General features: G+C 50.9%; 1 protein-coding gene across 3 annotated transcripts in view; it reads left to right on the forward strand.

Annotated features, from left to right (window-relative positions):
- Positions 1-12,696, forward strand: part of PTPRU (protein tyrosine phosphatase receptor type U) — a 98,986-nt gene extending 86,290 nt beyond the window's left edge. For all 3 annotated transcript variants that reach the window (XM_064281595.1, XM_064281593.1, XM_064281594.1), the window contains 7 exons: positions 125-274; positions 1,909-2,082; positions 3,352-3,492; positions 6,913-7,038; positions 7,153-7,310; positions 11,010-11,145; positions 11,404-12,696. In XM_064281595.1, the coding sequence (XP_064137665.1) occupies positions 125-274; positions 1,909-2,082; positions 3,352-3,492; positions 6,913-7,038; positions 7,153-7,310; positions 11,010-11,145; positions 11,404-11,466 (948 nt within the window). In that variant the 3' untranslated portion in view covers positions 11,467-12,696. The remainder of the gene's footprint in view (positions 1-124; positions 275-1,908; positions 2,083-3,351; positions 3,493-6,912; positions 7,039-7,152; positions 7,311-11,009; positions 11,146-11,403) is intronic.
- The last annotated feature ends 815 nt before the right edge of the window (positions 12,697-13,511 follow it).

Below are 13,511 nucleotides of genomic sequence, written 5' to 3' on the forward strand. Positions count from 1 at the left end.
GGTTGAACCCCACCGCAAAGCATCCCTGCCTCAACTTTCAACTTGCTCCACCCTCCACCCTCACCCCCAAATCTCCAGCTTCTAGGCCCCTCTTGGTTCCTCATATTCTTGCCCCCTATTCTAGGAGCAGTACATCTTCATTCACGATGCAATCCTGGAAGCCTGTCTGTGTGGGGAGACCACCATCCCTGTCAGCGAGTTCAAGGCCACCTACAAGGAGATGATCCGCATTGACCCTCAGAGTAATTCCTCCCAGCTGCGGGAAGAGTTCCAGGTGTGGGACGCGTGTGTGTAAACGTGTGGGTTTATGTGTGAGTGTGTGTGTGCGTGTGTATGAGTGTGTTGGGAGATCCTCGTGCTGTAGAAGATGCTGAGGACCAAGCAGGAGGGACCAGGTTGAAACCACAGTGGACTGAGTTGGGCTACTAGCTTTTAACAAGTCACTTTATCTCTCCAAACCTCAGTTGTCTTATTCATAAAAAAAAAAAAAAGTTATTATCTACCTTGTAAGGCTTGTATTCATTAGGATTCTTTTGGGTGCAAGTGACAAAAATCTAGCTCAGCTGCCTCATGAAACTGAAAAGTCTAAGAGTGGTGCAGTTTCAGTTACAGCTGGATCCAGGGGCTCATAATGATGCCTGTACCTAGTCTCTGTCCACTCTTGGTTCTGCTCTTCTCCATGTTTGGCTTTGTTCTCAGCCCTTTACACCCAGGCTCCCAGCAATGCCAGGCTCACTCACCTCAACTGCCAGGAAACTCAATGAGAAAAAGCACTTCCGGCTCCCAACAGCCCTAACAAAAGTCCTGGACCAGACTCTAATCTACCCATCCTTGAACCAGTCACTGAGGCCAGAGAGATGGGACACGCTGATTGGCCCAGATCTTGGTCACATGCCTAAGGCCTTGTTCCGGAGGTGGGGTCAGTCTCACCCAAGTCCCTCAGACTGAGATAGGAGAAGCCTGGTTCTCAGAGACAAGTCTGAGAGCTGTCACTGGGCGAGCAGAGACCCCAGCTATCCTTTCTACCCCAGGGTTTCTGTGAGGGTTCAGCAGGATGGCCCACACCACATGCCTGGTGCTCTAAAGCTAACATAGAGTGATCCCACAGAAATGCTGGCTGTGTGTCCTGGAGAAGGTTGTCAGACTTTGAAGATCATGAGAGATTGAAGTTCTCTGGTAGGAATCCCCAAGAACAAGAGAGAGAACCTGTCCCTCCCATTGAGACCCCATGAGTCTGGGATGGCATGAGGCACCAAGGCAGAGGGATGGAGGAGGTGACCACAGAGTCCCTGGCTTGATATAATGCGAAGTGGTCAGGACTTTCGTTCTGTTCAGACAGGGCCATGACTAAGGAAGGCAGCCACCTCCGCCAGGTACCTGAGATCCACTTTGTGAAAGACATGAGGTCTCAGGGCTTGTCTATATGAAAGGGCTGATCAGCTACTCACGGTCGTCACTGTGCCTGCTGCTTAGTGAGCTCCGTGTGTGCCAGGCTCGGTGTGTGGCATCATCTCAACTGTATCCTCACGATAGTCCCACAGCCTAGGCCTGTTATTACCCCATTTTATAGTTCAGGAGAACTGAGGCAGAGAAACACAGTAGCTCACCTAGGGTTACACAGCTGAGCCAGGAGCCTGAGCTCCATCTAGGCTCTGTGTGGCCTCACACGGGAGAAGGTGGGGGGCTCTGCCCAGCAGCAAAGGGGGCATCAGACCAGGTGATCTCTATAGGGGAGCTGAAGGCCCAGGAGACAGGGAGCCTGGGTCCCTGCCCTCTCTCCCTTCTTTCTGGACCTCAGTTTCTCCATCTATAAAGCGGGGTTAATAACCCAGCCTAGTCTCTTTCAGAGGCTGTGAGGAGACCCAGCGAATGCTGGATGTGACCCTCCGGTCGCTTCCTCCCTCATAGACGCTGAACTCGGTGACGCCACCACTGGATGTGGAGGAGTGCAGCATTGCCCTGCTGCCTCGGAACCGTGACAAGAACCGCAGCATGGACGTCCTGCCACCTGACCGCTGCCTGCCCTTCCTCATCTCCACCGATGGGGACCCCAACAACTATATCAATGCGGCCCTGACTGATGTGAGAGCTCGGGGGTCGGGCGACTCTGGGACTCCCCCACCCAGCAGCATCTGGGAAGGCCCAGGAGCCAAGGGAGCAGAGCTGGGAGCTCCGTTGTGGAGGGGAACTCCACCCTTTTTGGGGACCAGGGCCATGGGGTACCCCTTACCCTCAATGATCTTTCCACAGTGATCTTCCATTCAGGACAGTGAACCTAGCGTTCCCCCTCAGGTATTACGCTCAGCCTGAGTGGAGGTCTGGGCCCTGGAGTTCAGGAAGGGCTGTCTCCAGGATCAGGCCCAGCAGAGCCTGGGGTAGGATGAGTGATTCAGGGGGCTTTGACTAGGGAGGCCAGGAGGGAGGGTGTGGGAGGGGGGCTTGAGACCTGATGTCTGGAGCTAGGGGAGCTTTTCCTGGGGTGGTTGAGCTGAAACTTGCTCCAGGACCTGGCCTGCAACAGTGACTTGTTCCCTGGCCTGATACTGGCCATGTTCTGAGGGTTCAGGAGCCACCTAGAAACCCTTTCCTCTGCCCCTCACCTGGAGGAACTATTCCTTTACTCCTTTACTGAATTTGAGAACCTGGGCTGGGTTCTCAGACCCTTCAGCCATGGAGTTGGGAGGACCATGAGAGGTTCATTTATTCAAAAATAGTTACTGAAGCCCTGCCATGTGCTGGGCACAGGTGATAACTCAGCAATCTCTGCTCTCCTGGGCCTTGCATTTGGGTGTGGGGTGGGACAGTTAGTAAGCAAATATACGATGGAATATCAAGCACTGATAATTTCTACAAAAACAACCAGGCAAAAGTGTTTTATGGGGGTTTGGATGGCCGTGTATGTGACTGTTTTCAGTGAGATGGCAAGGGAGGGCTTCATTGAGGAGGTAACAGTTAAGCAAAGACCAGAAAGAAGAGTAAGAGGGAGCCATGCAGACATTTAGGGAAGACATTCCAGGTAGCAGGAACAGCAGATGCGGAGACCCTAAGGCAGGAAGCAGGCTTGGCCAGCCTTTGCCCACCATGTCTGAGCTGCATTGCCACATAAATGAGGACCTTTTGCTGTTTAGTTCCCAGGGGGCTATGGGTTTACACACTAGAGGTCTGAGGGCCACCCTGTCAACCCAGGCCTCAGTGTGCCACCCTCTGAAATGGGCTGCTAGAGGCAGCATGGTCCTGTGGGTGCACAGCCGTCCATCTAGGAAGGTCAGGGCAGGGAGGATAGCCTGGGCAGAGGCTCAGCCCACGTTGGGACTGTGAACAGGGCCCAGCTGACTCCTGCTTTCCCTGCAGAGCTACACGCGGAGCGCAGCCTTCATTGTGACCCTGCACCCACTGCAGAGCACCACGCCTGACTTCTGGAGGCTGGTCTATGACTACGGGTGCACCTCCATCGTCATGCTCAACCAGCTGAACCAGTCCAACTCTGCCTGGGTGAGGCACACCACTGGCCAGACAGGTGCTGCTGCCCAGGGCACCAGTTAGTTCAAGGGTGCGACCCCAGAAGTCAAGTGGCTGATCCCAGCTCTGCTACCTCTTTGTTGTGTGACCTTAGGCAAGTCACACTCCCTCTTCCAGAGCCTTGGTTTCCCAATCTGTAAAGCAGGGGGCCCAGACTGGGGAAGCATGTTATTGTTAGGTACCATCAAGTTACTCATGGTAACCCCATGTGACAGAGTAGAGCTGTCTCATAGGGTTTTCTTAGCTTTAATCTTTACAGAAGCAGATTGCCTCGTCTGGGTGGGTTTGAACTGCCAATGTTTTGGTTAGCAACTGAGTGCTTAACTGCTGTGCCACCAGGGCTCATCGATCACCTGTTGTATGCTGGGGACTCTGCTTTACACTCACAGTTTTATGCCTTACAATGACCAGGGGTGAAGGCTTCAGGGGAGTAAATTAAAAGCCAGAATGGTGAAGTGACTTCTCCAAGGTCTGGGAAGCGGCTGAGCTGCGTCCCTAACCGTGGGCTGCCTCATTCCAGAGCTTCTGCCCTTTTACTCATTTGACTAGACTGCACATGGTGGGGCCTTTGAGGCAGAGTGAAACTCAGGCCTCCTTACTTTTTGACTGTGTGACCTAGGGTGAGTTAATTTACTCCTTTGAGCCTCAATTTCCTTCTTTGTAAAATGGAGACTATCACAGGACTTGTTCTCAGAGGATTATCGTGAGGACCACGTGAGGTGTATGTTTAATGCTTAGAACTATGCTATGCCTGGTATGTAGTAGGCACTCAATACATGGCACGGATGAAGCTGATGAAGGCAACAATGACTTCTGAGGCCTTTCCAGACGCTGCCTCGGTGACCATAGTCCAGGGGCAGCCCCTCTGGTTGCCCCCATTTCCTTTTGGGCGCTCCCAAGGCTGGGGTTCCCAAGGCTGGAGCTCCTGGGAAGTACGGATGCCCAGCCTTCCAGGCTGTGTGCTCAGAGCCTCTATATCTCTGAGCTATCTCCCTCCCCAGTTCTCTGCCCAGGTTGTTGTCATTAGGTGCCTTCGAGTTGGTTCTGACTCATAGTGAACAAAACACTGCCTGGTCCTGCACCATCCTCACAATTGTTATGCTTGAGTGCATTGTTGTAGCCACGGCGTCAGTCCATCTCGTTGAGGGTCTTCCTCTTTTTCGTTGACCCTCTACTTTACCAAGCATGATATCATTCTCCAGGGACTGGTCCCTCCTGATAACATGTCCGAAGTATATGACACAAAGTCTTGCCACCCTTGCTTCTAAGGAGCACTCTGGCAGTACTTCTCCCAAGGAAGATTTGTTTCTTCTTGTGGCAGTCCATGATAGATTCAGTATTCTTCTCCAGCACTGTAATTCAAAGGCATCAGTTCTTTTTCGGCCTTCCTTATTTATTGTTCATCTTTTAACATGTGTATGGGGCCAGACACACCTTAGTCCTTAAAGTGACATCTTTGCTTTTTAACACTTTTAAGAGATCTTTTGCAGCAGGTTTGCCTAAAGCAATGCGTTGTTTGATTTCTTGACTGCTGCTTCCATGGGAGTTGATTGTGGATCCAAGTAACTTCAAAGATTTCTGGCCGGGAGGATTTGCTGTAAAATGAGCATGGCAGTCTCTTAATGGCCACCTCCTGAAGACCTCATTAACTGGGCTTTTCATGAGTCAGGCACTTGGTGTAAATGACCCAGGACTGCAAGGTAATGGGCTCCAGCCCCTGGGCAGAAAGCTGGAAGGAATCCCAGCTGTGGCAAGGAGGGTACCCTCTGGAGGGGAGGGACCTGGAGGGATGCTCACCTGAACATCATTCACTGGCCACTGATTTGCTCATTCATTCAACTGACTTTTCCTGCTAGGCCCTGAAGTGGGCAGTGGGGAGACAGAGAGGGAGAAGACACAGCCCCTCCCAGGATCTCATGGTCAGGGATGGGGGGGACGTGAGTATAAAAGCAGATGATGACAGCACATAGGGAAAAGGGCTATCATAGAGCTGGCACAGGGCCACAGAGGATCCTGGGGAATGATGTATCAGGGAGGGCTTCCTGGAGGAGGTGGTGTCTGGGCTGAGATGTGTAGGGAGAAGAGAGTTAACTAGTTGAAGGAGGTGAGGGAAGAGTGATCCATGGAGAGGGAACAAACAGCACGTGCAAAGGCCTACATGCAAGGAGTTGCCAGGACTTTAGGCAAAAAGAAGAAGGTAGCATCCTCTCCTGATGGGACTGTGGTCAGAGAGGAAACATGGTCCGTTCTGGGAGGGAGCCTGGGAACCTTGTTACAGTTGGGGAACCTGGGGCCCATAGAAGAGCTTTTCCCAGGCTCTAGGCAGAGCTGAAGCTAGAAGCTGGGGCTCTGATTGACTAAGCTGGAAGACCTGCATAGGCGTGTGTGTGTGGAGTGTGCCTCCTCTGTCCCTCCACTGTCTTGAGTCTATGGCCTGTGGGAGAGATGCATTTAGAACCCTGACTCATGGAGGGGTCCTGGGTCAGGAGTGGGGGTGCTGAGCTGCATCACAGCATCAGGGGCACCCCACCTCTGTGAGCTAGTGCTGAGGACAGAGGCAGTGAGAGAGAGGGCTGGGGCAGGGGTCATCTGAGGCCTATCCTTGGAAGGAAGAATTCTTATTAGGAGTGTGTTTGTGTGTGTGTGTGTGAGATAGTGAGAGAGAGTGTGTGTGTGTGTTAAGGTACAGACATGGCAGTGGGCATCAGTGCCGTCTATGAAGGTGTGTGTGTTAAGGTGCAGACTTGGAGCCACATGGCAGTGGGCGTCAGGGCCGTCTATGAAGGTGTGTGTTGAGGTGCAGACCTGGAGCCACATGGCAGTGGGCGTCAGTGCCGCCTGTGAAGGTGTGTGTGTTGAGGTACAGACCTGGAGCCACATGGCAGTGGGCATCAGTGTCATCTGTGAAGGTGTGTGTGTTAAGGTGCAGACCATGAGCCACATGGCAGTGGGCATCAGTGCCGGCTATGAAGGTGTGTGTGTTAAGGTGCAGACCTGGAGCCACATGGCAGTGGGCGCCAGTGCCGTCTGTGAAGGTGTGTGTGTTAAGGTGCAGACCTGGAGCCACATGGCAGTGGGCGTCAGTGCTGTCTGTGAAGGTGTGTGTGTTAAGGTGCAGACCTGGAGCCACATGGCAGTGGGTGTCAGTGCCGTCTAGAAGGCTGGTCTTGGCTGACCTGAATATGCTGGTGCACACACACATGGCAGGTGTGCACTGCAGTCTGATGGGTGATTGGTGGCGAGTGAGTTGGCCCTGAAGGCCAGTCTAGAGTGAGTGGGCAGGCCAGGGTGTATGGGAGCCCTAGGGTGAGGGTGGAAGTCTGGGGGTGCACGTGAGCCCAGCTGCCCCAGCCTGGGTCTACTCAGCTCTCCTCCCTTGGTGCCGGTCCCCAGCCCTGTCTGCAGTACTGGCCAGAGCCAGGCCGGCAGCAGTATGGCCTCATGGAGGTGGAGTTTGTGTCAGGCACTGTGGATGAGGACTTGGTGGCCCGTGTCTTCCGGGTGCAGAACATCTCTCGGGTGAGTGATTTGGAGAGCCCAGGGTGTGAATGGGCGCGGTGGTTGCAGCAGCCTTTAATGACCTTCTCTAGACCTGTGTGCTTATATCCCCCTGTGTGGCTGCCGCACCCCCAGCTGCAGGAGGGGCACCTGCTGGTGCGGCACTTCCAGTTCCTGCGCTGGTCCGCGTACCGGGACACACCTGACTCCAAGAAGGCCTTCCTGCACCTGCTGGCCGAGGTGGACAAGTGGCAGGCGGAGAGCGGGGATGGGCGCACAGTTGTGCACTGCCTGTGAGTGCTGGCCCTGTGGGAGGGCGGTGGGGGCAGATGATGGGAGCCAACAGGACAGGGGCAGAGTCCAGTCTGAGAGGGCCCCCAAGACTGGCCCCAAGACCCCTGGGCTCCCAGAGGACTGTAGCCTGGCCTCTGCTCAGCCAGCGGAGGTTGGGCCTACCTTTGCTGGAGGAACCCAGTCAGCTTCCAAGGAGTGCTCTCTGTGTGACCTTTGACCTTGTCAATTAAACAGAGTCTTAAGTCAGAATTTTTCATCTCGTGAAATGGTAGCGTATTTTTTAAGCCAAAGGAATTCCAATCTTTGTTCATGCATGCATGCAGCCCTTCTTTTATGAATCTATCCACCCATCCATTCATTCATACGTATATATGCCCTCATTCATAAATTCATTTACTCACTCATGTCTGGATGCAGTCTCTCCTCTCCTCCCCACTTTCGGCACATCCCCTCTCAGAGTCAGGCCTGGCATTCTGGATGCTGGGGGATGGAGCTGAGTCATCAGGGCCCTCAGGGCCTTGAGTGCCCTTGAGGAGGGGGCTGAGGGGCTAGTCAGTGCCCCACCCCCCGGGAGAAACCCACACCCTGGAATCACAGGGAATGAGGGAGAGGGGCTGAGGGGATGGGAGAGTCTTTGTGTGAGAGGCTGCGGGTGTGACTCGGGGGGTGTGTGTGTGTCTGTGTGGTGTGTACACCATGTGGGTCTGGGTTGCAGGGGTGGTGACTGGTTTTCTCAGGGCTTATTTCCCATTTTTTCCCCCACATGTCTGTCAGTTTGTCGTACTGTGGGGGCTTGCGTGTTGCTGTGGTGCTGGAAGCTATGCCACCGGTATTCAGATACCAGCAGGGTCACCTGTGGAGGACAGGTTTCAGCTGAGTTTCCAGACTAAGACAGACTAGGAAGAAGGACCCGGCAGTCTACTTCTGAAAAGCATTAGCCAGTGAAAACCTTATGAATAGCAGCGGAACACTGTCTGATATAGTGCTGGAAGATGAGCCCCCCCGGTTGGAAGGCACTCAGAAGATGACTGGGGAAGAGCTGCCTCTTCAAAGTACAGTCGACCTTAATGACGTGGTTGGAGTAGAGCTTTCGGGACCTTCATGTGCTGAAGTGGCACGACTCAAAATGAGAAGAAACAGCTGCAAACATCCATTAATAATCAGAACCTGGAATGTACGAAGTATGAATCTAGGAAAATTGGAAATCATCAAAAATGAAATGGAACACATAAACATTGATATCCTAGGCATTAGTAAGCTGAAATGGACTGGTATTGGCCATTTTGAATCAGACAATCATATAGTCTACTATGCTGGGAATGACAACTCGAAGAGGAATGGTGTTGCATTTATCGTCAAAAAGAATGTTTCAAGATCTATCCTGAAGTTCAACGCTGTCAGTGATAGGATAATATCCATACGCCTACAAGGAAGACCAGTTAATACGACTATTATTCAAATTTATGCATCAACCACTAGGGCCAAAGATGAAGAAACAGAAGATTTTTATCAGCTGCCGCAGTCTGAAATTGATCGAACATGCAATCAAGATGCATTGATAATTACTGGCGATTGGAATGCAAAAGTTGGAAATAAAGAAGGATCAGTAGTTGGAAAATATGGCCTTGGTGATAGAAACAATGCTGGAATGATAAAATTTTGCAACACCAGCGACTATGCACATGGACCTCACCAGATGGAACACACAGAAATCAAATTGACTACATCTGTGGAAAGAGACGATGGAAAAGCTCAATATTATCAGTCAGAACAAGGCCAGGGGCCCACTATGGAACAAACCATCAATTGCTCATAAGCAAGTTCAAGCTGAAACTGAAGAAAATCAGAGCAAGTCCACGAGAGCCAAAATATGACCTTGAGTATATCCCACCTGAATTTGGAGACCATCTGAAGAATAGATTTGACACATTGAACACTAGTGACTGAAGACCAGATGAGTTGTGGAATGACATCATACAGGAAGAAAGCAAGAGGTCATTGAAAAGACAGGAAAGCAAGAAAAGACCAAGATGGATGTCAGAGGAGACTCTGAAACTTGCTCTTGAGCGTTGAGCAGCTAAAGCAAAAGGAACAATTGATGAAGTGAAAGAACTAAACAGAAGATTTCAAAGGGCCTCTCGAGAAGACAAAGTAAAGTATTATAATGATGTGTGCAAAGAGCTGGAGATAGAAAACCAAAAGGGAAGAACATGCTTGGCGTTTCTCAAGCTGAAATAACTGAAGAAAAAACTCAAACCTTGAGTTGGAATAGTGAAGGATTCCATGGGGAAAATATTAAATGACGCAGGAAGCATCAAAAGAAGATGGAAGAAATACAGAGTCATTATACCAAAAAAAAATTAGTCGATATTCAACCATTTCAAGAGGTGGCATATGATCAGGAACCAATGGTACTGAAGGAAGAAGTCCAAGCTGCTCTGACGGCACTGGCGAAAAACAAGGCTCCAGGAATTGATGGAATATCAATTGAGATGTTTCAACAAACAGATGCAGCACTGGAGGTGCTCACTGGTCTATGCCAAGAAATATGGAAGACAGCTTCCTGGCCAACTGACTGGAAGAGACCCATATTTATGCCTATTCCCAAGAAAGGTGATCCAACCGAATGTGGAAATTATAGAACAAATATCCTTAATATCGCACACCAGCAAAATTTTGCTGAAGATCATTCAAAAACGGCTGCAGCAGTATATTGACAGGGAACTCCCAGAAATTTAGGCTGGTTTCAGAAGAGGACGTGGAACCAGGGTTATCATTGCTGATGTCAGATGGATCCTGGCTGAAAGCAGAGAATACCAGAAGGATGTTTACCTGTGTTTTATTGACTATGTAAAGGCATTCGACTGTGTGGATCATAACAAACTATGGATAACACTGCGAAGAATGGGAATTCCAGAACACTTAATTGTGCTCATGAGGAACCTTTATATAGATTAAGAGGCGGTTGTTTGTACAGAACAAGGGGATACTGATTGGTTTAAAGTCAGGAAAGTTGTGTGTCAGGGTTGTATTCTTTCACTGTACATATTTAATCTGTACGCTGAACAAATAATTCGAGAAGCTGGACTATATGAAGAAGAACGGGGCATCAGGATTGGAGGAAGACTCATTAACAACCTGTGTTATGCAGATGACACAACCTTGCTTGCTGAAAGTGAAGAGGACTTGAAGCACTTACTAATGAAGGTCAAAGACCACAGCCTTCAGTATGGATTATACCTCAACATAAGGAGAACAAAAATCCTCACAACTGGAACAATGAGCAACATCATGATAAACGGAGAAAAGATTGAAGAAAACATGTTTTGTTCTGTTGTGCATAGGGTCGCTATGAGTCGGAACCGACTCAATGGCACATAACAACAGTAACAACATTTCCCATTTTGCTCTTTGGTGCTTACTTGGCCAGTTGTCCTTCTCTGTGGCTTTGTCGGAGTCTTTCTCCTGGAGTGTATTTGGCCTCCTTTCTCTCAGAATCTGTCTTCTTGATCATGTCTTCCTAGGCACCTTACAGATGTCAGTTTTAGCCTCTGACTCTGCCCCTTAATGTTATGGCCCCACCTCCTCTCTTCTGGGCTCCTAGACCCCGCCCCTCCTCCCTTTTGGTTCCCTGGTCCTGCCCTTTACCTTCAGGTTCCCTGGCCTGACTCCTAAACCTTTTTGTTTGTCTCATTTAGAAATGGAGGTGGCCGCAGTGGCACCTTCTGTGCCTGTGCCACGGTCCTGGAGATGATTCGCTGCCACAACCTGGTGGACGTTTTCTTTGCTGCCAAAACGCTTCGGAACTACAAGCCCAATATGGTGGAGACTCTGGTGAGGGGCCTGTTCCCCGTGCCCAGCCACTTCCAACTTCCCCACCCATGTCCAGCCAGGGCCTTCAGCACCTACTCTCCTATATCTGGCCCCCACAATCGGGTCTTGGGGTCTGGTCCTGTAATATGAAAACTTTACTCCCATTTTCTGCTTTTCCCCCAAGGATGGCCCCTTCTTGCCTGATTCCCTGTGTCCCCTTCACCCCCAGTACTAGGGCGGAGTCTGGCTTCTGATTCCTTCTTTCCATCTCCCCCCCAGGACCAGTACCACTTTTGCTACGATGTGGCCCTGGAGTACCTGGAGGGGCTGGAGTCGAGATAGCAGCCCCTGGCCTGGGGCACCCTCTGTGCACTCAGGGCCAGGCCCACCGTCCAGAACTGGCGAGGAGGACCTGTACCTCCAACTCTGCTTGGTCACTGTCCCCACGGGGGAAGCACTGGAGTAGGTGCCAGGCCACCTTGGTGCCCTTTCCACTGTGGGCAGGGCCTTTCACCATTATGTGGAGGGAGGCCGTGGGCTAAGGAGACACTTGAGCAAGGCTGCAGCACTACCCCACCTCCACAGGGTCCTGCTGGCCTGTGCCGAGAGCCTGGCACAGCCTGGAAGAGCAGGCAGGGACTCAGAACTGCCAGCTCTGGGGGACCCAGGCCCAAGCCCCTTGACTCTATCCGAACCCTGGCAGAGATGGGTGAGGCCCTGCAAAGGATGTGCCAGGCCAAGGCTTCCACCCAGCTTGGCTCCCTGTGGGCATGGGCAGAGGATGAATTGGGGCTTGGCCTCTAGAATCCCATCTGGCCCAGCCCGCAAGGGTCCCAGGAGTACTGATCTGATATGCCAGTGGTTCACATCCAGACTGCTCTCCCCAGGGAGATCTGCAACTCCCTCCTCCACTCCTGTCCCTGCGGCCCCAGGGATATCTGCTCACGATCCCTCCCCACTTCTGCTTCCCTGACGTGTGCTCTGAGCTTCCCTGAACCAGGACCTGGCTGTCCCTACCCTGCCTCGTGTGGGGCCCCTTCCCTGCCTGACCCACCGTCTGCAGAATGAAGTCACCTTATCCTCCTTTTCCCATAAATTTCAGGCCTCACTGGCCTGGCCCTGCTCAGCCTGGGCCAGTGACAATCTGCAAGGCTGAAGCTCCCTGTGACTCTCTGGGGAGGGGACAGTGCCAGAGCAGGGGTGCAGTAACTCCTGGAGTTTGGAGGAAGAAGGAATACTTTGGGGTGGAGGATCTATGCTTTTTTGTTTATTTTGTTGTTTTATGATGGGTGGATGGGAAGCTCTCTTTAAAACGGGGCAGGCCATACCCCCATTCCGTGCCTCAATTTCCCCAACAGTAAACTGTAGATATGACTACTGACCTACCTCGCAGGGGACTGTGGGGAGGCATAAGCAGATGTTTGTAAAGCGCTTTGTAAATAAATGTGCTCTCTGAATGCCACAGAGCTGCCTTGTGTGTCCGACTAGCTTGACTGGGGCCCTACTCCCCTTCTCCCAGCTGCCCTGTGCAGTGGGAGGGCCCTGGACTGGGATTCAGAGGCCCGGGTACTGATGCGGCCTCAGTTTTTCCATCTGTAAAGTGGGGGTGTGGACCAGAGCATGGCTCTGGGTCCTTCCATTTTCAGAGGTGGTTCTAGGGGGCCCTGCCACTGCTGCTTCCACCTAGGCCTTTGAAGCATTTCCTCAGGCAATGGACTTTATCCTTTTTTTTTTTTAACTAATATTTTATTGTGATTTTGGTAAAAGTTTATACAACAAATTTATGTTCCCATTTAACAGCTTCTACCAATTTGTTCAGTGACATTTGTTACATTTTACACAGTGTGTCAACTTTCTCGTTATTTCCCTTCTGGTTGTTCAGCTTCCAGTGATCTAGTTTTCCTGCGCCCTTGCCTTCTCATCTTTTTTTGGAGTAAGTATTGACCATTTGGGCTCATATAGATGATTTTTTAAAGGAGCACAGTACTCAAGGGTGGGTGATAATTGTTTATTTTCTGAGCCAATCTGTTATTTAGCTAAAAGATAACCTCATGGAATAGTTTTGGTTCAAGATATAAAGAGTATCTCAGGGCGATAGTCTTGGGGAGTCTTTCAGTCTCAGTTGGTCCAATAAGTCTGGACTTTTTAAATATTTGATTTCTGTCCACATTTTGCTCCCATTCTATTGGGATCCATCTATCATGTTCCTGGTTAGAATGGTTGGTAGTGGTAGCCAGGCACCATCTAGTTCTTCTGGTCTCGGGGTAGATGAGGTCATGGTTCAGGCAAACTATTAGTCCTATGGACTAGTTTCTTTGAATCTTTGATTTCCTTCATTCCCTTTTACACGTAGAAACCAATAGTTATATCTTAGATGGCTGCTTGAA

The sequence above is a fragment of the Loxodonta africana genome, chromosome 3 (genome assembly GCF_030014295.1).
Source record: "Loxodonta africana isolate mLoxAfr1 chromosome 3, mLoxAfr1.hap2, whole genome shotgun sequence".
Classification (NCBI taxonomy): domain Eukaryota; kingdom Metazoa; phylum Chordata; class Mammalia; order Proboscidea; family Elephantidae; genus Loxodonta; species Loxodonta africana.